This window comes from Oncorhynchus gorbuscha, linkage group LG21, assembly GCF_021184085.1.
Source record: "Oncorhynchus gorbuscha isolate QuinsamMale2020 ecotype Even-year linkage group LG21, OgorEven_v1.0, whole genome shotgun sequence".
NCBI lineage: Eukaryota > Metazoa > Chordata > Actinopteri > Salmoniformes > Salmonidae > Oncorhynchus > Oncorhynchus gorbuscha.
Genome location: NC_060193.1, coordinates 56842065 through 56869452, shown reverse-complemented (window position 1 = coordinate 56869452; position 27388 = coordinate 56842065). Strand labels below are relative to the sequence as shown.

The 27388-nt window shown below is 46.1% G+C and overlaps 1 protein-coding gene and 1 pseudogene across 3 annotated transcripts; both read left to right on the top strand.

The window, feature by feature from the left end:
- The first annotated feature begins 12587 nt into the window (after positions 1 to 12587).
- On the top strand, positions 12588 to 15346 carry LOC124008130 (annotated as a pseudogene).
- Positions 15347 to 16137: 791 nt separating this feature from the next.
- On the top strand, positions 16138 to 23661 carry LOC124008123 (gap junction alpha-3 protein-like). 3 transcript variants are annotated; one of them, XM_046319124.1, is made up of 4 exons: positions 16138 to 16410; positions 17855 to 17917; positions 19024 to 19111; positions 19228 to 23661. In XM_046319124.1, exons 3-4 carry the CDS (start codon positions 19043 to 19045, stop codon positions 20584 to 20586), a joined length of 1428 nt encoding a protein of 475 aa, XP_046175080.1. In that variant the 5' UTR covers positions 16138 to 16410; positions 17855 to 17917; positions 19024 to 19042; the 3' UTR covers positions 20587 to 23661. The 3 variants fall into 3 exon arrangements, with proteins under 3 accessions (XP_046175080.1, XP_046175081.1, XP_046175082.1); XM_046319126.1 differs by lacking the exon at positions 16138 to 16410 and adding an exon at positions 17672 to 17730; XM_046319125.1 differs by lacking the exon at positions 17855 to 17917.
- The last annotated feature ends 3727 nt before the right edge of the window (positions 23662 to 27388 follow it).

Here is a 27388-nt window from a genome sequence, read left to right as displayed (position 1 = left end):
GTTCAAATCCCCCAGCTGACAAGGTACAAATCTGTCGTTCTGCTCCTGAACAGGCAGTTATCCCACTGTTCCTAGGCAGTCATTGAAAATAAGAATTTGTTCTTAACTGACTTGCCTAGTAAAATAAAGGTACATTTAAAAAAAAAAGAGGAGACATTTGGTTATAATGAGCGTTCTGTCTCCTGTAGATGTATGTACGTCGGTGCGAAAAGTGCAAATCAATCCCAGAACAACAGAAAAGGACCTTGTGAAGATGCTGGAGGAAACAGGTACGAAAGTATCTATATCCACAGTAAAACAAGTCCTATATCGAGATAAGCTGAAAGGGTACTGAGGAAGAAGCCACTGCTCCAAAACCGCCATAAAAAAAGCTAGGTTTGCAACTGCACATGGGGACAAAGATTGTACTTTTTGGAGAAATGTCCTCTGGACTGATGAAACAAAAATAGAACTGTTTGGCCATTAATGACCATCGTAATGTTTGGATGAAAAGGGGGGGGGGGCTTGCAAGCCAAAGAACACCATCCCAACCGTGAAGCACGGGGATGGCAGCATCATGTTGTGGGGTGCTTTGCTGCAGGAGGGACTGGTGCTCTTCACAAAATAGATAGCATCATGAGGAAAGAAAAATATGTGGATACATTGAAGCAACATCTCAAGACATCTGTCAGGAAGTTAAAGCTTGGTCGCAAATGGGTCTTCCAAATGGACAATGACCCAAGCATACTTCAGGACAACAAAGTCAAGGTATTGGAGTGGCCATCGCAAATCCCTAACCTCAATCCTATAGAGAATTTGTGGGCAGAACTGAAAAAGCGTGTGCGAGCAGGGAGGCCTACAAACCTGACTCAGTTACACCAGCTCTGTCAGGAGGAATGGGCCAAAATTCACCCAACTTATTGTGGGAAACTTGTGGAAGGCTACCTGGAATGTTTGACCCAAGTTAAACAATTTAAAGGCAATGCTACCAAATACTAATTGAGTGTATGTAAACTTCTGACCCAATGGGAATGTGATGAAAGAAATCAAAGCTGATAAAATCATTCTCTCTACTATTATTCTGACATTTCATATTCTTAAAATAAAGTGGTGATCCTAACTGACCTAAGACAGGGATTTCTTACTAGGATTAAATGTCAACAATTGTGAAAAACTGAGTTTAAATGTATTTGGCTAAGGTGTATGTAAACATCCGACTTCAACTGTATATTAGCCCTCTGATTAAAATCAAGAGCAAGACATGCCGGTCTGTTCTGGGCCAGCTGCAGCTTATCTAGGTCTTTCCTTATCTAGGTCTTTTCACTCAACCACAAGACCAGACAATAGTAAAGATAACACCAAATTAGAGCCTGCAGGACTTGCTTTTTGCAGTGCGATGTCATAAAAGCAGAGCATATTTTTGATTACGGACAGGCCTCTCCCCATCTTGACAACCATTGAATCTGTATGTTTTGACCATGACAGTTTACAATCTAAGGTAATGCCAAGTAACTTGTTCAACAGCCACACTATTCATTACCAGATTCAGCTGAGGTCTAGAATGATGTGTACCAAATACAATGCTCTTAGTTTTAGAGATGTTCAGGACCAGTTTATTACTGGCTACCCATTCCAAAACAGACTGCAACTTTGTTGAGGTTTCAGTGACTTCATTAGCTGTGGTTGTTGATTTGTATATGGTTGAATCATCAGAATACATGGACACACATGCTTTGTTTAATGCCAGTGGCAAGTTATTGGTAAACATAGAAAAGAGTAGAGGGCCTAGAGAGCTGCCCTGCGGTACACCACACTTTGCATGTTTTAAATGAGAGAATCTTCCATTAAAGAAAACCCTCTGAGTTCTATTAGATAGATAGCTCTGAATCCACAATATGGCAGATGTTGAAAAGCCATTCTCAACAACAGGTTAGGGTCAATCATGTCTAAGGCTGCTCTGAAATCTAACAGTACAGCGCCCACAATCTTATTATTATCAATTTCTTTCACACCAGTTAACAGGAATTTGTGTCAGTGCAGTACATGTTGATTGCCCTTCTCTATAAGCACGCTGAAAGTCTGTTGTTAATTTGTTTACGGAGAAATAGGATTGTATTTTAACAGTTTGCTAACTGGCAGTAAGCTGATATGTCTGCTGTTACAACCAGTAAAGGCCGCTTTACCACTCTTGGGTAGCAGAATGACTTTGGCTTCCCTCCAGGACAAAGACTTTCCTCTCGTCTCAGGTTAAAGATATGACAGATAGAAGTGGCTATAGAGTCAGCTACCATCCTCAGTAGCTTTCCATCTAAGTTGTCAATGCCATGAAGTTTGTCATTATTGACAAAATTAAAACTTAAAACTTTTTTAAAAACTTTTCTTTCATTATTATTTTTTTTCTGCTTGAGTACGATGGCTCACTGTTCGTTGTTGGCATTTCCTGCCTCAGTTTGCCCACTTTGCCAATTAAGTAATCATTAAAATAATTGGCAACATCAAATGGTTTTGTGATGAATAAACCATCTGATTCAATGAAAGATGGAGTTGAATTTGTCTTTCTGCCAATCATTTCATTTAAAGTACTCCAAAGTTATTTTTCTCCATTATTCTTTATATCATTCATAATACAATTTCTTATTCTTATTCTTTTTCAGTTTAGTCACATAATTTCTCAATTTGCAGTAAGTCAACCAGTCAGATGTGCAGCCAGACTTATTAGACACTCCTTTTGCCCCATCTCTTTCAACCATATGGTTTTTCAATTCCTCATCAATCCATGGAGCCTTAATGTTTCTAACAGTCAGTTTCTTAACAAGCGAATATTTAACAATAATTGGAAGAAGCTGTTTCATTAATTCATCAAGTGCAGCGTCTGGATGCTCCTCATTAATCACATCAGACCAAGATGTATTTTTTATATCATCCACATTAGAGTCACAGCAAAATATTTTGTATGATCTTATACACTATTTTAGGCCCTGCTTTTGGAACTTTGGCTTTCCTGGATATAGCCACTATATTATGATCACTGTATCCAATGTGTATGGATACAGCTTTGATAAAAGTTCTACATTATTAGTAAAAATCCTGAACCAGTTTACAGGCACTGGTTACAGTGAAAAGCTTCCTCTTGAGCGGACAGCTTGATGAAAACTAGTCAATTATTCAGGTCCCCAAGAAAGTACACCTCTCTGTTTACATCACATACACTATCAAGCATTTCACACATATTATTTTGATACCCACTGTTGGTGGGTTATTATTTTGATACCCACTTGGTGGCCTACAACAACACTGCAAAATAAAAGGCTTTAGATGTGCAAAGTGAACCTGCAACCACAACACTTCAATAACACTTGCATAAGATATTCTCTAAGCATTACAGCGATATGGCTCTGAATATATACAGCAACACCTCCCCCATAAGCATCCCTGTCTCTTCTTAGATGTTATGTCCTTGTATTGCTACTGCTGTATCATCAAATTAATTACATAAGTGAGTTACAGAAATGGCTAATATAAGAATGTTATCGGATGTTAGCAAGTTATTGATTTCATTAACCTTATTTCTAAGGCTACATATATTAATATGGGCTATTTTGAGCCCTTTCATGGGTAGCTTATTGGAGATAGACATAATATGGAAAAGAGCAAACAAAGCAAGAGACAAATATATACATTCAGCAGTCCATTAACCAGTTGTGTGTGTGTGTGTGTGTGTGTGTGTGTGTGTGCGTGCGTGCGTGCGTGCGTGCGTGTGTGTGCTGCGGGGTTGAAAGCTATGAACCCAAAGGCTTGGCTCTCTCATCCCTTCCAGGCTTTTGGGAGAGAGGGTGGACAAGGAGCCTGTCATAGCAGATGTAAGCAATGTCCCCACGCGCTCTGGCAGCTTTTATGGCTGGGACAAGTTCTTTCCTCTTCTGGTGCACAGCTTCCGGATAGTTCTAGTTGAGGAAGATGTACATTCCTCTGAAGTTCCTGGCTCTTTCCAGAACAGCTATCTTGTCCTTGAATCTCAGGATCTTGACCACTATCAGCCTGGGCCTGTCACCTGGGCCGGTGGTGGGTTTTGCAGATTTGTGAGTGTGCTCCACCTCAATCTTCCTGTGGTCCATCTTCAGTTTCTCCGAGATCATTTCCCTTACTTTGTCCTCAGACTCCGTCCAGGTCTCATGTGGAGATTCTGCAATTCCGTCCACAGCCATATTGTTCTGCCTTGAATGTCCCTCGAGATAATCTGATTTTTCCGTCAATGTTGTCATGGATTCACATACAGAACTAATGTCCTCTCTCAATGACTTACAGAATGCAGTCATGTTTCCATTCTCATGTTTAAAGTCATCGAGCTGAGACCCTGGGAGAACTGCCAATTGTTCTTCAGGTCCTGGACCTCTCTGGTCAGGTCGTCCATTCTTTTATTAGTTGACTCCACCAGTACTTGGACAAAATACTTGAAGCTATTTTCTTGTTGTTGTGACAACTGCTTGTAGAACTATTTTCCGTTGTTAAAAGATCCTTCCACTGTGATAGAAAGACACCACTGTCCTCCTGCCCGCTTTGGTTTTTGTCATGGTAGCAACACAGGTTACGCTGCAACTTCTCGCAGTTCCAGACAGGGCAGGTCACACGGACGATTGAAAACAACAAACAGCAGAGATCTAGACAGCCACAAGCCGCGGTCCCAGCTACATTGGCTAACAGCGTCACGTGCTGTGTTCATGCTCTCAGAAAACCCAGCTATTTTGATAAGCTGGCTGCTACGCCAAGCAGCTCCTCAGACCCTGGGTCGGCAGGATCACTGGACAGATAGCAGCGGTCCAAGCAACGGATGCCAGCCGCGTCGCAGACTCTGAACTCAGAAAGTAACTAGCTTCCAAGAAACTTTTCAATAGACTTTCAAAACTTTCCAAAAAAACAAACCAAGCTCTCCCTTGTTCTGCGTTCAACAGGAAGTGAATATACAAATGCTAGACACTGGAATTGGTGTTATGATTTTTTGTGAAAATGTCTTTCCAATCTTCCAATAGGGTAAACCAGATTTGGAGCCATCATATAAATGGGATAAATGAAGCAGAGAATCGTGCTGAGGTGACGCGTCCTACACTCCAACATGTGTGTCTATGTACCTACACATGGCTGGAGGTTGATCTTTAATGAGATCTGACTGGGACCCGTGCCAAGTGTGTAGAAGTGTAAAAAAATGAATATGCACATTAATCTTCCTGTTACACAAAAACATGCCATAGAAATATAGATTGTGATCTACACAGGGTGAAAGTTCAGATTGGATCTAACTGATCTGACGAAGTTCCAAAATCAGACAGTTATGCAGCCCTTGTTACATGTGCAGAGACACACATGACCACACAACCTCCCTTTCTCCCACACTGCCTCTCAATACAATACACACTCACAGTCTCAATACGGTACACACTCACAGTCTCACTACACTACACGCTCACAGTCTCAATACGATACACACTCACAGTCTCAATACGGTACACACTCACAGTCTCAATACGGTACACACTCACAGTCTCACTACACTACACGCTCACAGTCTCAATACGATACACACTCACAGTCTCACTACACTACACGCTCACAGTCTCAATACGATACACACTCACAGTCTCAATACGGTACACACTCACAGTCTCAATACGGTACACACTCACAGTCTCAATAAGGTACACACTCACAGTCTCAATACGATACACACTCACAGTCTCAATACGGTACACACTCACAGTCTCAATACGGTACACACTCACAGTCTCAATACGGTACACACTCACAGTCTCACTACAATACACACTCACAGTCTCAATACGGTACACACTCACAGTCTCAATACGATACACACTCACAGTCTCACTACAATACACACTCACTGTCTCAATACGGTACACACTCACAGACCCAATACGGTACACACTCACAGTCTCACTGCAATACACACTCACAGTCTCAATACGGTACACACTCACAGTCTCAATACGATACACACTCACAGTCTCACTACAATACACACTCACTGTCTCAAAACGGAACACACAGTCTAAATACTATACAAACTTTCTCAGATGAGCAAATCACATCTGGCTGAGGAGGACATGACCAGTTATCATCACTCTGGTTGTGTCTCTTGTCATGCAGCACCAGACCCCTGTGTCAATTCACCTCGTTGGTAAACAGAACTGTTGTTGTCACCAAAAGGAGCCACACAAAGCCATGCCTGTACTCACTACCCACCCCACCTCAGCCCTATCGAGCCCTGTACCCCCTCCTTCCTCTGCCCTCACCAGAGTTTGTGACCAGTGCCCACCCTTCAGCTCCTCTGCTCTGTCCACACCCAATCTACCATTGGGCATCCGCCCCCAATCCCCAAGAAATAGGAGACAATCGTGTGTGTGTGTGTGTGTGTCCTCACTGTGCCCTGCCATTATCCTGGTGGGGCAGGATGGGGGTGATTAGGGAAACCCAATCTGGTGGGAGCAGTTTGGTAGTGAGGGATGAAGGGAGGGAAGAACAGTGTAGGGAACAGAGAGATGAATAGAAAGGAAAGTGTTTCACCTCGTCCACTGAGCCATTCAGACAGAAGAGGAGTGTTTGGGGTGGAATCCTGTATACTGCTACAATGCAGTTCAACCAAGGTGCATGAACAAACTGGATCTTGCAAGCACCTGGATGGGGGTGGGATGGGGTTGAGTTGGGGTAGGGTTCAATGTGTTTTGTAGAGTGTTTAAGTCTAGATTTAGCTAAAAATTCATAGTGTGTAAAACATTCCCTGAGGTCAACATTTTGACCTCAGGGAACATCTTGAGACATCAAGACCTGGTTTGTGTATCCACACTGTCATGCTGGTGAATGAGGACCCAAAAGCGACTTGGCGAAAACAGAGTATTTAATCCAGAATAAACTTTACAAAACAAAAAGCATAATACTACACGTAAAGACGAGAACAGACTGGAGACTTGATCGAGAACTGCAGGTTGCCTCGGGAAGGCACTTGAACCTAGCAGACTCAGACACCTGCTCACCACGCAGCATCTGAGGGAAACACGACACGACAGGGCAAAACATAGACACAGCACGGTGAATTATAAATGAGGATCCGACAGGGCAGGTACGGGAAACAAGGAGAGAAATAGGGACTCTAATCAGGGAAAAGGATCGGGAACAGGTGTGGGAAGACTAAATGATGATTAGGGGAATAGGAACAGCTGGGAGCAGGAACGGAACGATAGAGAGAAGAGAGAGCGAGAGAGTGAGAGAGGGAGGGGGAGAGAGAGGGCTAGAAAGAGGGAAAGAACCTAATAAGACCAGCAGAGGGAAACGAATAGAATGGGAAGCACAGGGACAAGACATGATAATAAATGACAAAACATGACAGTACCCCCCCACTCACCGAGCGCCTCCTGGCGCACTCGAGGAGGAATCCTGGCGGCAACGGAGGAAATCATCAATGAGTGAACGGTCCAGCACGTCCCGAGACGGAACCCAACTCCTCTCCTCAGGACCGTAACCCTCCCAATCCACTAAGTATTGGTGAACCCTTCCCCGAGAACGCATGTCCATGATCTTATGTACCTTGTAAATAGGTGCGCTCTCGACAAGGACGGGAGGGGGGGAGGGAAGACGAACGGGGGTGCGAAGAAAGGGCTTAACACAGGAGACATGGAAGACAGGATGGACGCGACGAAGATGTCGCGGAAGAAGCAGTCGCACAGCGACAGGATTGACGACCTGGGAGACACGGAACGGACCAATGAACCGCGGAGTCAACTTACGAGAAGCTGTCGTAAGAGGAAGGTTGCGAGTGGAAAGCCACACTCTCTGGCCGCAACAATACCTAGGACTCTTAATCCTGCGTTTATTGGCGGCTCTCACAGTCTGTGCCCTGTAGCGGCAAAGTGCAGACCTCACCCTCCTCCAGGTGCGCTCACAACGTTGGACAAACGCTTGAGCGGAGGGAACGCTGGACTCGGCAAGCTGGGAAGAGAATAGAGGAGGCTGGTAACCCAGACTACTCTGAAACGGAGATAACCCGGTAGCAGACGAAGGAAGCGAGTTGTGAGCGTATTCTGCCCAGGGGAGCTGTTCTGCCCAAGACGCAGGGTTTCTGAAAGAAAGGCTGCGTAGTATGCGACCAATCGTCTGATTGGCCCTCTCTGCTTGACCGTTAGACTGGGGATGAAACCCGGAAGAGAGACTGACGGACGCACCAATCAAACGACAGAACTCCCTCCAAAATTGTGACGTGAATTGCGGGCCTCTGTCTGAAACGGCGTCTAACGGGAGGCCATGAATTCTGAACACATTCTCGATAATGATTTGTGCCGTCTCCTTAGCGGAAGGAAGTTTAGCGAGGGGAATGAAATGTGCCGCCTTAGAGAACCTATCGACAACCGTAAGAATCACAGTCTTCCCCGCAGACAAAGGCAGACCGGTAATGAAGTCTAGGGCGATGTGAGACCATGGTCGAGAAGGAATGGGGAGCGGTCTGAGACGACCGGCAGGAGGAGAGTTACCCGACTTAGTCTGCGCGCAGTCCGAACAAGCAGCCACGAAACGGCGCGTGTCACGCTCCTGAGTCGGCCACCAAAATCGCTGGCGAATAGACGCAAGAGTGCCTCGAACACCGGGATGACCAGCTAACTTGGCAGAGTGAGCCCACTGAAGAACAGCCAGACGAGTGGAAACAGGAACGAAAAGGAGGTTACTAGGACAAGCGCGGCGACGCAGTGTGCGTGAGTGCTTGCTTAACCTGTCTTTCAATTCCCCAGACTGTCAACCCGACAACACGCCCATAAGGAAGAATCCCCTCGGGATCAGTAGAAGCCACAGAAGAACTAAACAGACGGGATAAGGCATCAGGCTTGGTGTTCTTGCTACCCGGACGGTAAGAAATCACAAACTCGAAACGAGCGAAAAACAACGCCCAACGAGCTTGACGGGCATTAAGTCGTTTGGCAGAACGGATGTACTCAAGGTTCTTATGGTCTGTCCAAACGACAAAAGGAACGGTCGCCCCCTCCAACCACTGTCGCCATTCGCCTAGGGCTAAGCGGATGGCGAGCAGTTCACGGTTACCCACATCATAGTTGCGCTCAGATGGCGACAGGCGATGAGAAAAATAAGCGCAAGGATGAACCTTATCGTCAGACTGGAAGCGCTGGGATAGAATGGCTCCCACGCCTACCTCTGAAGCGTCAACCTCGACAATGAATTGTCTAGTGACGTCAGGAGTAACGAGGATAGGAGCGGACGTAAAACGTTCTTTTAGAAGATCAAAAGCTCCCTGGGCGGAACCGGACCACTTAAAACACGTCTTGACAGAAGTAAGAGCTGTGAGAGGGGCAGCAACTTGACCGAAATTACGAATGAAACGCCGATAGAAATTAGCGAAACCTAAAAAGCGCTGCAACTCGACACGTGACCTTGGAACGGGCCAATCACTGACAGCTTGGACCTTAGCGGAATCCATCTGAATGCCTTCAGCGGAAATAACGGAACCGAGAAAAGTAACGGAGGAGACATGAAAAGAACACTTCTCAGCCTTAACGTAGAGACAATTCTCTAAAAGGCGCTGTAGGACACGTCGAACGTGCTGAACATGAATCTCGAGTGACGGTGAAAAAATCAGGATATCGTCAAGATAGACAAAAACAAAGATGTTCAGCATGTCTCTCAGAACATCATTAACTAATGCCTGAAAAACAGCTGGCGCATTGGCGAGACCAAACGGCAGAACCCGGTACTCAAAATGCCCTAACGGAGTGTTAAACGCCGTTTTCCACTCGTCCCCCTCTCTGATGCGCACGAGATGGTAAGCGTTACGAAGGTCCAACTTAGTAAAGCACCTGGCTCCCTGCAGAATCTCGAAGGCTGATGACATAAGGGGAAGCGGATAACGATTCTTAACCGTTATGTCATTCAGCCTCGATAATCCACGCAGGGGCGCAGAGTACCGTCCTTCTTCTTAACAAAAAGAACCCCGCCCGGCCGGAGAGGAAGAAGGCACTATGGTACCGGCGTCAAGAGACACAGATAAATAATCCTCGAGAGCCTTACGTTCGGGAGCCGACAGAGAGTATAGTCTACCCCGAGGAGGAGTGGTCCCCGGAAGGAGATCAATACTACAATCATACGACCGGTGAGGAGGAAGGGAGTTGGCTCGGGACCGACTGAAGACCGTGCGCAGATCATGATATTCCTCCGGCACTCCTGTCAAATCGCCAGGTTCCTCCTGAGAAGTGGGGACAGAAGAAATGGGAGGGATGGCAGACATTAAGCACTTCACATGACAAGATACGTTCCAGGATAGGATAGAATTACAAGACCAATTAATAGAAGGATTATGACATACTAGCCAGGGATGACCCAAAACAACAGGTGTGAAAGGTGAACGAAAAATCAAAAAGAAATAGTCTCACTGTGGTTACCAGATACTGTGAGAGTTAAAGGTAGTGTCTCAAATCTGATACTGGGAAGATGACTACCATCTAAGGCAAACATGGGCGTAGGCTTGTCTAACTGTCTGAAAGGAATGTTATGTTTCCGAACCCATGCTTCGTCCATGAAACAACCCTCAGCCCCAGAGTCAATCAAGGCACTGCATGTAGCACCCGAACCGGTCCAGCGTAGATGGACCGACATAGTAGTACAAGATCTAGATGAAGAGACCTGAGTAGTAGCGCTCACCAGTAGCCCTCCGCTTACTGATGGGCTCTGGCCTCTTACTGGACATGAATTAACAAAATGTCCATCAAATCCGCAATAGAGGCACAGGCGGTTGGTGATCCTCCGTTCCCTCTCCTTAGTCGAGATGCGAATCCCTCCCAGCTGCATGGGCTCAGTCTCAGAGCCAGAGGAGGGAGATGGTTGCGATGCGGAGCAGGGAAACACCGTTGATGCGAGCTCTCTTCCACGAGCCTGGTGACGAAGATCTACCCGTCGTTCTATGCGGATGGCGAGAGCAATCAAAGAGTCCACACTGGAAGGAACCTCCCGAGAGAGAATCTCATCTTTGACCACTGTGTGGAGTCCCTCCAGAAAACGAGCGAGCAGCGCCGGCTCGTTCCAGTCACTAGAGGCAGCAAGAGTACGAAACTCTATAGAGTAATCCGTTATGGATCGATCACCTTGGCATAGGGAAGCCAGGACCCTAGAAGCCTCCCCACCAAAAACTGAACGGTCAAAAACCCGAATCATCTCCTCTTTAAAGTTCTGGTAATTGTTAGAACAATCAGCCCTTGCCTCCCAGATAGCTGTGCCCCACTCTCGGGCCCGGCCAGTAAGGAGTGAAATGACGTAAGCAACCCGAGCTCTCTCTCTAGAGTATGTGTTGGGTTGGAGAGAGAACACAATCTCACACTGGGTGAGAAAGGAGCGGCACTCAGTGGGCTGCCCGGAGTAGCAAGGTGGGTTATTAACCCTAGGTTCTGGAGGCTCGGCAGGCCAGGAAGTAACAGGTGGCACGAGACGAAGACTCTGGAACTGTCCAGAGAGGTCGGAAACCTGAGCGGCCAGGCTCTCCACGGCATGGCGAGCAGCAGACAATTCCTGCTCGTGTCTGCCGAGCATGGCTCCTTGGATCTCGACGGCAGTGTTACGAGCGTCTGTAGTCGCTGGGTCCATTCCTCGTTCGGATCCTTCTGTCATGCTGGTGAATGAGGACCCAAAAGCGACTTGGCGAAAACAGAGTATTTAATCCAGAATAAACTTTACAAAACAAAAAGCATAATACTACACGTAAAGACGAGAACAGACTGGAGACTTGATCGAGAACTGCAGGTTGCCTCGGGAAGGCACTTGAACCTAGCAGACTCAGACACCTGCTCACCACGCAGCATCTGAGGGAAACACGACACGACAGGGCAAAACATAGACACAGCACGGTGAATTATAAATGAGGATCCGACAGGGCAGGTACGGGAAACAAGGAGAGAAATAGGGACTCTAATCAGGGAAAAGGATCGGGAACAGGTGTGGGAAGACTAAATGATGATTAGGGGAATAGGAACAGCTGGGAGCAGGAACGGAACGATAGAGAGAAGAGAGAGCGAGAGAGTGAGAGAGGGAGGGGGAGAGAGAGGGCTAGAAAGAGGGAAAGAACCTAATAAGACCAGCAGAGGGAAACGAATAGAATGGGAAGCACAGGGACAAGACATGATAATAAATGACAAAACATGACACACACACCCAAAATAGTATAATCACCCAATGTGGGATTCGCTGTTTGGTTAGAACCACAAGAAAGCAAAACAAAACCTCTTTTGATAAACTGACTGAATGAACTCCTCCTCGGTCAGTATATACACACACACACACACACACACACACACACACACACACACACACACACACACACACACACACACACACACACACACACACACACACACACACACACACACACACACACACACACACACACACACACATAAATAAATATATTTGAGTGAAGCAGAGAAAGATGCAGATCAGCACAACATCTATAGCTGGTGTGTTTCTTACACAGAGGAACATCCGCTCAAGACTCGCTCAAACTGCACTTGTTGTCGCTCCAGATTTCAGCTCCGCCCCGAAACTGACGTCACGTAGGTGAATCCACAAGTTCAGGTGCGTCTCTGAGAGCTCAGAGCACATGAGTTGTAGTCAGCGTCTCACCCTACACGGCCTCTCCCTGGAGCTCGGATGGATCTGACTGTGGCAGAGTGAACCAAGCAGAAGACGTAGGGATACATGGAGCCTCCCTGACACTCAGGAGAGAAAAGGTGAGGAAGACAGGCTGATGTGTTGTTCTGTTCTCTGTCAGATCACTTCTTTTTCTCTGTTTATTTCAATAGATGGAACATTTCAAAAACTTTGGAGACGTGTTGTGTAAAATGTATTTTTGTCATCACATGATGAAAGTATTATGGGGTTGAAAAGAATAATTTCATGCACAATGTCTTGAATTGACCTATCATAATAATAATAGATGTATTTTATATAAGGCTTTTCATAACACATTGAATCTCAAAGTCACTTTAAAAACATTTAAAAAACAACACATCAACTTATTGATATTTTATTACTATAGCATGTAAACCCCATTGATGTGAATATTGTGTGTCTTCGAGAGGTGAATGTAACGTGCAGTTATAGTGCAGTTATTAAAACGTAGTGCTTTGACTGTCCCTATAGGAGAAACCTTTGTAGAAACCCTTTTGGTACTAGGTAGAACCTTTTTTGGTTCCAGGAAGAACCCTTTTTGGTTCCATGAAGAACCCTTTCCACGGTTCTACATGGAACCCTAATGTGTTTGATTTGGAACCTTTACTACACAGTACTACACATTAGAAATGTTGGTTGGATCAATAGTTCATTATAACATTGGCACTGGTCTAGCCAAGCAACTGTATTCAGTTCTCTTTCTCTGTCTCTCTCTCCTCTCATCTCTATACTTCCTCCTCTCATCTCTATACTTCCTCCTCTCATCTCATTCTTATTCTCCTCCCTCTCTATTTATTTTTTTAACCTCAACTTTCACCCCCCTTCTCCTCTCCTCTCTCCCTAGAGTAGAGTGGATTGTTCCTGGGCAGCAGAGGAACGATGAGCTTGGGGACCCTGTACCTAATATTTTCTTATCTCCTCCTTCCTCTCTCTTCTCTGGTCTCTACCCAGGGTAGAGGTGTGTGTTCTGGGCCAGAGGAGCAGGAGAGATGACCTGGGGGACCCTGTATGCCCAGCTGGCTGGTGTGAACCGCCACTCCACCAGCCTGGGGAAGGTGTGGCTGTCTGTCCTCTTCATCTTCCGTGTCACCGTACTGGTCCTGGCGGCCGAAAGCGTCTGGGGGGACGAACAGAGTGACTTTGTCTGCAACACCCTGCAGCCGGGCTGCGAGAACGTCTGCTACGACCACTTCTTCCCCGTGTCCCACATCAGGCTCTGGTGTCTGCAGCTTGTCTTCGTCTCCACGCCCGCTCTCCTCGTCGCCATGTACGTGGCCTACCGTAATCACGGCGACAAACGCCAGGTCCTGCAGCAGGGTTCAGCCGGGGGGCGTTGCCGCAGCGACAAGGCCCAGGCGGCCCAGGAGGCTGAGCTAGAGAGTCTGAGGAGGCGGAGGCTGCCAATCGCCGGGCCGTTGTGGTGGACCTACGCCTGTAGTCTGGTCTTCCGCCTGCTGTTCGAGGGAGGCTTCATGTACGTACTGTGTTAGCTCACTGAGCAAAGCCTAACAAGTCTTTATTTCAGGCAGACAAGTTACTTGAGTGTAGCTCAATGAACCACCTCCATTACATACAAACGCTTAAGAATAAGATGTAGATACACTTCCTCAAGATTCATGACATCACCATGTACAAGTGTAAGATCTTAATTTGATCACCCTGTTGCAGGAGAATGTTCTCGCAATGCAGGAAATGTCAATCTTGTATTGTATTTGAGGTTAAAAAGGCTTCTGAAGTTTGTAATTTCCACTTTGAAATGTCAGACATGATTTTCCCTTTACGAAAAATATATCAACCCCTACAAAAATATCCATTCATTATAATCAACAAAATAATTCACACGTCCTGTTGCTGTAGGATTATTTACCCGCTGTTGCAAACTGGCTGAAATAAAGATGCTACATCTGTAGTTCTAAGCCTTTGTCTTCCCCTTCGTTCTCCAGGTATGCTCTGTACGTGTTGTACGACGGCTTCCAGATGCCCAGGCTGGTCCAGTGTGACCAGTGGCCCTGTCCCAATGTGGTGGACTGCTTTGTCTCCCGCCCCACAGAAAAACTGTCTTCACCGTTTTCATGGCCGCCTCTTCCTGCGTCTGTATGGCTCTCAACATGGCCGAACTGGCCTACCTGGTCGCCAAGGCTATCGCTCGGTGCCCGTCATCACGGCGCAGAGGGGGGAAACAGAAAGGGAAGGGTGCAAACTGTTCCTCAACCTCTTCCAAAGACAAGACTCTGCAGCAGAACAAGAAGAATGAGAAGTTGTTGTCGTCCTCTTCGTCTGGGTCCACCTGCAGCAAGGCGGTGTGAGGACGGGGGAGCTATAGACATCGCGTACATATGCACACACAGACGTGCAAAACATAATTAGCCTACAGTACACACACAAACACACCGAATCATAAATATGTGTGAACACTGTGTAGTCCACTCCAGACATGCACAGAAGATCTCCTTCCCTACTCAGTCACTGGAGTCACTCCGCCATCTAGTGGCCAATATTCACACATGGCCACTGACCCCTCATAGGCGAAGACAGGCCAACAGACAGACAGACAGACAGACAGACAGACAGACAGACAGACAGACAGACAGACAGACAGACAGACAGACAGACAGACAGACAGACAGACAGACAGACAGACAGACAGACAGACAGACAGACAGACAGACAGACAGACAGACAGACAGACAGACAGACAGACAGACAGACAGACAGACAGACAGACAGACAGACAGACAGACAGACAGACAGACAGACAGACAGACAGACAGACAGACAGTTTGTATTGCTCCTATGGAATTGTGATGTTGGTAATGAAGAGATAACATTGTAAATACACTGACAATGGCATTCGCAGAATCACAGTAGAGTACTACGAGTAAAGACTTATGCAATGACCTACAGAGGATGTGTGTGTTTTAAAAACTCGTGAAATAAAAAAAATATTAGATATTTGATATACGGTCGGATCATTAAGACACATTTTAGCAAAGCTGCATTTCACAATTTGGGTGATTGTGAGTGGTCAGATGTTTGTAAATCATGTGGTTGTGTTAGTGGGCCTGAGAAAGCACATCCCAGCACTTAATCATGAGATGTGATGTATTATATATATTATGTTCAGATAGCACAAATGTAAAATAGAGTACTACAAAAAATATACAAAGTGCACAAAGAAGATGTTCAGATAGTACAGATAATATAGGAGAGGAACATCCAGTCCTGTACTATAACTCATCTATATTCATTTATGCCTACTCTCCAACATAGTGAAGGCCATCGTTTTCCCCCTGAGCGCGGAGACGCCATGCAAAATTTTGGAGTCCTGGTGTGGAATTTCAGAAGAGCAGGGTGGCAGGGTGGGATGGGAGGTTACGGGGATTGACGGGTGGGCGACGCCACCCCCACCCTCCACCCTCCCCCACGCGTGCACTCATGGATGGTCACACAATGTGACAGTAGCGATGGCTGGGCACGGGACGCAGCCGCTGCGCTTTGCGGGACCCCATCTCCAGGTTCCACACGCGCCCTTAGACTAGCATCGCTTTGCTCACCCTCGCGCTGTCTCTCTCTCTCTCTCTCTCTCTCTTGTTCGCTCTCTTTCTCTCGCGCACGCCTGGCCTCGAACCCCGCGGGAGAAAAGAAGAGAACGCAGATCGCGACGCTTCCGGGAAAACGTTTTTGGCCGGCCGCTTTCAAAGGAGATTGGTAAGCTGTCAGAGCTGGGGAGTGAGAGGGAAGGGGAGGGATCTTTCTACCTGGGAAGGTCTGTAGGATTTTCCAAGCCTTTCAAAATAGGGATAGCTTCAGTGACCACCGGATATTGCTTCAAGTGGCCAAGGCTTAGGGAGTCTGTCCATCCACCCTGTCCTTACGCTTATTTGGGAACGCCAAGTAGACACTTTTACGCTCACCAATTCCAATGCGAGTGATGTTGACTTGGCTTAGCCTGCAATCAATTAGTGTATCAATAGGTATTCTGTTAGGATATCTACTGCCTAAGGTTTATATATTTAAACAACTTGGGTCAGTGTGGTCAAATAGTTAAATGGTGCGGCGGCTGGAGCACAATGCCGCTGATCCCCGTCAATAGCCAGTGCCAAGGAGCACAATGCGTGTCTGGCAGCTTCTCTATTGTCACAGGTGACAGACGGTATTTCATCAAAACCTCAAAAGGATCAACACATATACTGTGCAGCTCGACACATACTGTCATTATAGAGGGGTATTGCACCACTTTGATACCAGCGCGTTATTGAGTAGGCTAGGCCAGGAATAACGACCATGGAATCATCTATTGAAATGAATATTGAACTGTAGAAGGCCAGTGATTTGAGTTGAGCTAGTATGGGCTACATTCAGCAACAATGCACCATACAATCGATAGATTGGGATACTGTGGTAATCATAGTGATCATAGATTTGACAGTAACAGCCTGCCTGTGTTTTAACATGGGGAAAATAGGTCCTTGTTTTCAAAGTTTGTAAAACCACTTAATGTCCAAACAGGAGTGTGTAACAGGTAGAGTAATGCAGCTGGGATCTGTTGCTTTGTTGTTGTTATATGCATTGGTGATATAAAGCCCACTGTAAATGCATATCAGTCGATCCCGGGGCAAATATTTCCCCTCATCAGCAGTTCTGTGTTCTGATGATCCGAGCATTCCTCCCAGGCTGTTATGTACTCATTCAGACTGCCACAGATGGCCAGCCATTGTAACCCGCTTGCCCAGCAACACACAGACAGGCCTATGGATGGATTGTATACATTCCTCAATTAAATCTGCCTTTCAAAACAAAACACATATGTCTATCAATTCTGTGGCATTCAAAGGGTTCATGGTTTATTGTAGTCTGTCCAATTAGAAACACCAGTCACCTATTTCAGAGAAATAGACATTTTGGGGGAAGATGATGTAGGTTTTTGACTTTGAAGACATGATACATTTTTATTGGTGGCCAGTAAGTAGGCTTGTAGCCAGTCTAAACAGATTAGAGTTTTCCACTCATCTCCGAAGTGTCTATATCGTAAGTTACATGGACAATAGGCATACAAAATAATGGTTAATTAGGGTATTTGGGCAATGTGAGCATATTTAAATGACATTATAATTGTAATTCATAACTGATATGATTTGGTTTTTGCTTCCAGGTATTGTATTTCTTTTGAACCACTAGTTGATGGATTTATCACTGACAATACAACAACATTTTAGTAAGTCCACCGTCTGTCACTACTTTGGGTGCTTTTTTGTGTCATTGGATACCTGGTCCTTTTTTCGTCTGCTTTGCAATGTGTTTAAAAGTTGCCGTGGGCACTAGATTCTCAATTGTAGCTGATTTGAAATTGATACAACTGTAAAATGTCAGCACTGGGAAAAACGTTCCTTTGAATTGCTGCTAATGATTCTAGTAGGCCTGTAAGAAGCACAATGGTGGTGCTCAGGATTTTTTACTGGCACGTTTAACCTCAGGCTCCAGTACTGTGATTAGAGAATCTATTAGAGAAGTATGTGGCCGGTCGAGAGGGAAAGTGATCAAGGCAGCTTGTTTTTCCCGTATGACTGACTCGATGGCGTCCATCCTGTGTCTGAGGGTGGTTGTTCGGTGGTCTCCACAGCTGTTCTGGGCTGTGCTGAGTGGGATGCCACATTACAGAACCTCAAGATAGAAATATATTAGAACAGATATGTATCCTTTACGTAGAACAAGAATCATGCCGCCTCCTAAATGCAACCCTGCTGCCTCCTTCAGTGCCAAACGCATTGGCTTTGACTGAGAGATTGTGTGACTTCACAGAGTGATGTCGGGAGCAGAAAGTGCATAGGATGGATACAATGTTTGAGCATAATATGACAGTAATCTTTTGGCTTCAAACCAGAGGTCAATGTTTGTTTTGGCTTCTGAACCTGTACATTTTCATTCAAAGTTTTTATTCCCCTCTTCTCTCATGTCCCCTTCTCTCATTTCCCCACCTCCCTTTCCTGTTTTCTTACCCTCTCAGTTGTTACTCACCCGTGCCTGTGCTCCCCCTCTCCCTGGCCTATGCTCTCTCATTCTGTGTGTGTTCTCTCCCCACCTCTCTCTTCCCTCTCATCCCCAGTCGGTGCCTACACAGCCCTATTCCCTCTCTGTTGCTCCCACCTATCTCCAGCTTTCCAGCTTTCCTCTACCTCTCTATCTGCACCTCTCTCCTGCTTCACCCAACCTCTCTCCTCCAGCCTCTCCCCTCCTCTCTCCCCCAGCCATTACCCCCCAGCCTCTCCCCACCCAGGCCTCACCCAGTTGCTACTCATCCCAGGCTGTGCTCTCTCTCCCCAGGCTAGAAATCGTGTGAAGCATGGGTGACTGGAGCTTTCTGGGGCGGCTGCTGGAGAACGCTCAAGAACACTCCACCGTGATTGGCAAGGTGACTGATTGATACATTGATACATTTATACAGTTATTTGATTGATTTACCCTTTTATTCCTGTGGTATATAGCCCCTTATGCCGTCTTATGTGGCGTTATGTCCCTTGTGTCCAGGTGTGGCTGACAGTCCTCTTCATCTTTCGTATCCTGGTCCTGGGGGCGGCTGCGGAGGAAGTGTGGGGAGACGAGCAGTCAGACTTCACCTGCAACACGCAGCAGCCCGGTTGCGAGAACGTGTGCTACGACGAAGCCTTCCCCATCTCGCACATCCGCTTCTGGGTGCTGCAGATTATCTTCGTGTCCACGCCCACCTTGATCTACCTGGGACACGTGCTGCACATTGTCCGCATGGAGGAGAAACACCGGGAGAAGGAGGAGGAGCAGCGGAAGGCCAGCCGGCACCAGGAGGAGAGAGACCCTCTGTACAGGAACGGAGGAGGAGGAGGCAAAAAGGAGAAGCCCCCCATCAGAGACGAGCACGGTAAAATCCGCATCCGGGGGGCTCTCCTGCGCACGTACGTGTTCAACATCATCTTCAAGACGCTGTTCGAAGTGGGCTTCATCCTGGGTCAGTACTTCCTGTATGGCTTCCAGCTCAGCCCCCTGTATAAGTGTGGTCGCTGGCCCTGCCCCAACACGGTTGACTGCTTCATCTCACGCCCCACAGAGAAGACCATCTTCATCATCTTCATGCTGGTGGTAGCCTGCGTCTCCCTGCTACTCAACCTGCTGGAGATATACCACCTGGGATGGAAGAAGGTAAAGCAGGGGGTCAGCAACGAGTTTGCGCCCGACAGAATGGCGCTCCCCCTGGCCAGAGACGAGGCGGTGGATTCCAACATGATCCAGGAGGGGATCGCCCACCCGGCCCTCAACTGCCTGCCCACGTACGGTGGCGTGAACGTGGTGTACCTGCCCAACGAGCAGGCAAACGCCACGGACGCTTTATCCGAGCAGCAGGCAGCGGCGGCGGAACTCAAAATGGACCCTTTCCATGAAGACTTCCTACTGGAGGCTCCTCCTACATCCTTCTACAACAGTGAGGGCAGTGGCCAGCAGCAGTCCATGGAGCAGAACTGGGCCAACATGGCCATGGAACTGCAGACCCTGGATGCTGCCAAGTCCTCCTCCTACCCTCCTCTTCCCTCCTCCTTTTCTCCGCCACCCTCCTCCTCCTCCCCCACCTCCTCTGACCAGGAGCAGTCACCCCCTCCACCGGACACTGCCCCTCCTATCCCCGACTCCCGCTCCTCCACCCTCCCGCTGGGGGAATCGAGAAGGAGTGAGGAGCACCAGCAGCAGGAAGAAGAGGAAATGGAGGTGGCGCTGCCACTGACGCACGTTGATGATGTCCCGGTGACCCGGGTGGAGATGCACGAGCCACCCATTTTCTTTGCGGCGGACGCCCGCAGGCTGAGCAGGGCCAGCAAGACCAGCAGTGTCCGAGCCCGGCCCGACGACCTTGCCGTGTAACACATACACACACACACACACACACTCTCACACACCTTCACACAATCACATACCAACACATGCAGACCCCTATCCACCACCGCACCCCAACGCCTCTGGGTTCTATACATTATATATCTTTGAGGCTCAGGTGTCAAATGTTGTGTGAAATACAGAGGCGATGTGGGAGGGGGGGGGGGGGGCTCTGGAGTTGAGATGCTCCTGACATTACTCTCTACAGAAGTTGCGTTATCTGGAGATGCATTCGGTGAGGTGAGGCATAGCTTAGTGCTTCAACGTTATGAGGTGCCAACACGTGTGTGGAGAGGGAACACACACATTCACTGTTTGCAGCTCAGATGCCATGAAAGGATTAGAGATATTGGACTAACTCGTTTGGGACATTAGCAACATTTCGGATGAATATAATTCTGCTGTTTTCTTTATTCTTTGATGGTAGACATCAGAAGAGGGTTTGCGCTTTCGTTTATTTTTTTCTCTCCCCCCTTTCTCTTTCTTTTCTTGTGATGGACCCTTTAAGATGAAGTCGATATGTCCTATTGTCTCTTCCTAGTGTCCTGGTGTCTGTCTGTCTGCCTCGTAACTAGCCGTCTGTCTGTTCCATGCTCACCCTTCCTATTAAGCTGAATGAAGAGAGGGACGCTCTGACAGTATGGTGGAGTGGAGAGAGACGGGGATAGGGTACCTGGGTGGCACTTTATTCAAAATGACTTGCTATTTACTTACAAATGACATGTTAATCACACAATAATACCTTGTGAATTACTTGTAAAACAAGCACGACTAGGCACATTTTGGTACCAGGTCGTTAACAATGAAGTACCCTCTGATAATATGTAATGTACCAGTAAATACCAGGTTAATACCAGTGCATAAGGTAACGTCCTACCGGTTACTGTCGTGTGTAGCCATACTAGTGTGAAGCTTCAACCTATGTTACCACCTCGATCCCAACCTGAGGTTGGTCTTTAGGCTTCATAGGCTTTGTGTGTGTGTGTTTCTGTCTGTGTGTGTGTGTGTTTCTGTACGTTTCTGTGTGTGTGTGTGTGTGTGTGTGTGTGTGTGTGTGTGTGTGTGTGTGTGTGTGTGTGTGTGTGTGTGTGTGTGTGTGTGTGTGTGTGTGTGTGTGTGTGTGTGTGTGTGTGTGTGTGTGTGTGTGTGTGTGTGTGTGTGTGTGTGTGTTTGTGTGTGTGTGCGCGCAATAGATATATTATAGAGTCTTGTTTCAATGTCTACAACAACATTTAGGCAGTTACATCCGGGTAAATAATATATATATGTAAGTATATTACATAGTACATACAGGGTATATTATACATATAGAATTATGACTTCTAAAGAACCCATACTGATGCTTGTGTTTGCAGTGTGTTAAAGACGTGTGTGTCCTCATCGTAAAGAAATTCAGCAGATTTAAGACTGTAGGCCCCCACTGGTAGTCAGTATGGGAAGTTTCAGTATAGTGCTTAGAGAGAGTAGGCAATAGAATTGCTAGAAGATAGATAGATAAGGAGTATTATTTAAGGCAATGACATTTCATTCTTTGTTACTGAGTCATAATAGCAAAATCAATAGGAATGTGCATTTGCGCATCATTTTCCTAAACTCCTGCCAGTTTTTTAAATCAGAAAATGGCTCTTAACATGCAGTTGTATTTCTTTTAAGCTTCCTGTTTTTTCTCTCTCCAAATTAATTAATTTTATTGTCATCTAACATTCAGGAAAAAATCATAGCTATTGAACAATGTTTTAGACAAATCTCTTTTGCATTTTGTACCTCTTTATGTTTTGAACAACAGTATATTCTGTTACTGTGAAACTACAACTCACTACAACTGACTCCCTCAAGGACTTGACCTTTGACCTTGTTATGATGAAATCATATGTTATCATTCAACCACCACCTGGGGTTATTACCATAAAGCAACAAGAAACAGGGGGCACTTCAATTTTGCTATTTAAAGTAAGAACAGAAAGTTGTGATTCTTACAGTACATTTCAACAATGTAGATAGGCTGTTTGTTCCCATTTCTCTCTCTATCTCCCCCTCCCTTACCCTCACACTCGTCCTTCCTTCCTTCCTTCCTTCCTTCCTTCCTTCCTTCCTTCCTTCCTTCCTTCCTTCCTTCCTTTCTTTTCTCTCTCTCTCTCTCTCTCTACACACACACACACAGACACACACACACACACACAAACTCTACATTGGGGTATATCTTGGGATAGAGGGTTTAGACCGAGACTGTGAATGGGCTGTTGCTGTGCTCTGCTGTATGATGTGTTAAAATGCTTAGAGAATCGGGTCTGCTGTTAGTTGCGTTGCCACACACACAGAATCCAAGTGCCTCACAAATCGTTTACATACCATGCACATACAGTATGTTAAAAAAAGCCACCAGGTGATGGGATCGAGCTGTGACATTGTAATCCAAAAAAAAACACTGTCCACCAAAGAGAGAAAATCTAAAATGGCCACCAATAGAACTCTGTTAAGAGTTGTTGAAAACAGGTTACGTTACTGTTAACTCATAATTTCTGTTTATAACCTTGTCATTTCGGTTGTTTAAAGTTGACACTTTAGCATGTAGATAATGATCTGGACAGTTAAGACAGAATGGTGTTCTAAGATCAAATAACAAAGGACATCTCAAAAAGAGGATGTCTCAATATTTTAGAAAGTATTTATTTTTATGAGAGAATTACCAGATTACCAATTACAAAAAAATAGATTTAAAAAAAAATATTGCTACTTTGTTGATTGTTTTGTCCAAAAAATACAGGAGAGGTGTTTGGCTAGGTTAAAGTTATACTCCATTGTTGTGTCAGCCCCCCCCCCCACCACATCGGAAAACTGACATTTTGTTGGACTTTTGGAATCTCTGGCGTGGAGTGAGATTTCATTGGCCAGTGAGGCAGGGAAGGAGATTTAGACATGCTCAGACCAGATACCCCATTGTGAAATCACTGTCTATGAAGAGAAGTGCCTTACGTCTGAACTTTTGTAAGAACATGTTGATGTAAATGTTCATTTACCTCAAATGTTTACAAAACTGTTACTGAATAAACTTTTTGTACCATATCTAACTTGTCGCCTGGGGGTTTTGTTTGGTGAAATAAAATATGTACTTTGGCTTCTCACAATGCATACAGAGATAGTAGTTATGCATTTTGAGGACATGGGGGTATGAAGGGAGGGGGAGACAAAGTGAGAGGAAAGGAAGGGGTGGGGTGGGGGAGAGAGGAGAAGGGAGTGAGAGGTTGGGAAGACACACAGGCACACGGTTTTCACACTGTGATGAGGAACATCCATCAAAATGTAATTTAGTTTCCTTTATAACATGCAACTATAGCTAGCCTATCTGACAGGCTGTATCCAACACCGATGGGGAACATTTGAGTGTGATAGTGAAAGTCAAGATATCTCAGTCACTTTCAGTATTTAGCCCTTACTGGTTCAGTATTCACAGAGATAAAAAAAGACAATTTGGGGAGGGGCCTGAGGGAAGTGTAGGGGTGGAATGAATCACTATCTTGGAGAATTGGGGACGTCTGGAGTGAATTTGGTGGATTGAAGAAAAGATAGTGGGCGAAGTGTTGGGCTAGGAGAGGGAGATCTTAGTCCTTGGAAGAGTACAGACAGCATATTCCATCCTTAGCTCTCCCTCTCTTCCTTCCCATCTCCCTCTTTTACTCTACATACAGCTCTCCTACTCTTCCTGTCTCTCTCTCTCCCCCAAACCCCACCCTGTAGTATGCTCTCTCCCGCTACATACCTCCCCCCCTCCCTCTGACCCCCAAACCCCACCCATCTCCCACCTCCCCTCCCTCCATCTCTCCCCTGCCTCTCTCACTCTGACCCCCAAACCCCACCCTGTAGTGTGCTCTCTCCCGCTACATACCTCCCCTCCCTCCACATCTCCCACTCCCCTGCCTCTCTCACTCTGACCCCCAAACCCCACCCTGTAGTGTGCTCTCTCCCGCTACATACCTCCCCTCCCTCCACATCTCCCACTCCCCCGCCTCTCAATTCAATTCAAGGGGCTTTATTGGCATGGGAAACATATGTTAACATTGCCAATGCAAGTGAGGTAGGTAATATACAAAAAAGAAGTAAATAATAAAAATGAACAGTAAATATTACTCACAAAAGTTTTTAAAAAATAAAGACATTACAAATGTCATAGTATGTACTGTATATATACAGTGTTGTAACAATGTGCAAATGGTTAAAGTACAAAAGGGAAAAAAAATAAGCATAAATATGGGTTGTATTTACAATGGCGTTTGCTCTTCACTGGTTGCCCATTTCTTGTGGCGACAGGTCACAAATCTTGCTGCTGTGATGGCACACTGTAGTATTTCACCCAGTAGATATGAGAGTTTATCAAAATTGGGTTTGTTTTTGAATTCTTTGTGGATCTGTGTAATCTGAGGGAAATATGTGTCTAATATGGTCATACATTGGGCAGGAGGTTAGGAAGTGCAGCTCAGTTTCCACCTCATTTTGTGGGCAGTGTGCACATAGCCTGTCTTCTCTTGAGAGCCATGTCTGCCTACAGCGGCCTTTCTCAATAGCAAGGCTATGCTCACTGAGTCTGTACATAGTCAAAGCTTTCCTTACGTTTGGTTGTCATGGTGGTCAGGTATTCTGCCACTGTGTTCTCTCTGTTTAGGGCCAAATAGCATTCTAGTTTGCTCTGTTTTTTTATTAATTCTTTCTAATGTGTCAAGTAATGATCTTTTTGTTTTCTCATGATTTGGTTGGGTCTAATTGTGCTGCTGTCCTGGGGCTCTGTGGGGTGTGTTTGTGTTTGTGAACAGAGCCCCAGGACCAGCTTGCTTAGGGGACTCTTCTCCAGGTTCATCTCTCTGTAGGTGGTAGGTGTAGGAATCACTTCCTTTTAGGTGGTCTCTCTTTCTCTCCCCCTGTTGTTTTTTCATGGCCACACTAGTTCATATCATAGGATTGGCAGAGGATTGCCTAGTTAATCTCTGGCTATAATTCCCCCTTCGCCACTGGCCTCCCCTGCAGACCTAGCCCACTGACCCTGCTGAGAGCAGCACTTCCTTTATGCCCCTGAAAGCACAGGGGATTGAGCCCTAACAACAAAAACTAATCACCCTCCTCCCCTCTCTTTCTATCGCCCGGCCACTAGCCTGGCAGTGTGTGTGTGTGTGTGTTCATGTGACACACACACACATCAGTCAGGTGAAGGTTAGCTGCCAAACTTTTCTCTGTGACCCTTTCCAGGGATCTGGGAAGACTATCGTTGCTATGCAAACATTAGCACACAGACAATAAATTGGGTGTATCAGGCATCTGCCTGACAACTTTGGTAAAGAGACACCAGATGCTGCGTAACTAGCCCATCACAGATCTAGATACCTATAAATGATTTTGCCACTGAGCTTGTCCAGGTAGAAATGGACCGTTGGCAAAGATCTAGGACCAGTTTACCATCACCTTAATAACCATTAAGGGGGAACACAAAACTGACTTAAGATCAATGTCAGGGGCATCTTAGTACATCCTACTCTGAGGGAGTCACCCCCCACAGATCACTATGGAGATGAGCGAGGAACATTCTAATAATGACTGGGCGCCCTTCATACCTACTGTATGAGTGGCTGAATGGCTTGCAATGTCAAATTATGGTGTTCCTGAGTCAGACAATAGGAGACAAGAACAACTGGGCCCCACCTTACTTGACAGAAGGGGTACATTCATCTGTAATGAGGATAGAATACCAGCTGTCATAAACAGTAATGACAGCTTATAACCAGTTTATGTGGGCACTGGTCAACTATGTGGGGAATAGGGGTTTTATTTTACAATCAGCTACCTGTCGTTTTTACACAATATACAATACATAGGGAATAGGGTGATTTTTACTGTCAGGCATCTGTGTCTGTCTGGCTTCCAGTGACCCTGGCGTCTTTTGTCATCACAATGGGCAAAAATGTGGCTACAGGGCCATTTAGTTGTGTGAAGGTCCGTGAATGCCATCGTTATCACATGACCAGTCTCAGTCATCGTTGTCACATGACCGGTCTCAGACATCTGGCACAAAGAGACCAACCATCCCTTTTATCACCCCATGAACCCCTTCCCTCCACTTTACCCCCATAGGATGTGTGGGACAGAGGGACTGAGTATGAGCTCTGCCCCAGGCCTAAATGGCATTAATGATTTAATGATTATAATGATTATAAGCATAGTGAGCCTACAGGCATCTACCACTGCCAAGTGGAGTAATACTCCTACTGACATAGTGTTCCATTTACATTTACGTCATTTAGCAGACGCTCTTATCCAGAGCGACTTACAAATTGGGAAGGGAACCAACATACTGCTGTTACAAATATCAATCATTTAGATAGTAAAGTGTCAGCGGCAGCACACTGAATCTTCCTATTACTTTTTTAACCTTTATTTAACCAGGCAAGTCAGTTAAGAACAAATTCTTATGTTCAATAACGGCCTAAGAACAGTGGGTTATCTGCCTGTTCAGGGGCAGAACGACAGATTTGTACCTTGTCAGCTCAGGGATTTGAACTTGCAACCTTCCAGTTATTAGTCCAATGCTCTAACCACTAGGCTACCCTGCCACCCCATTGACCTTGAACATGTGCGACACCAGCATCAGCATCAACAGCATCAGCATCAGCATGCCACCGTGCCATGCAAAACCTTCCCGACATCCCTGATCTTGTGAAAGTCTTCGTACACCACCTAGCGGCCAAGGGGAAAAACACAGCCACGTTGAATACCTCGCGTCCACGGTGCGCGCGCAGTCATCGCCATT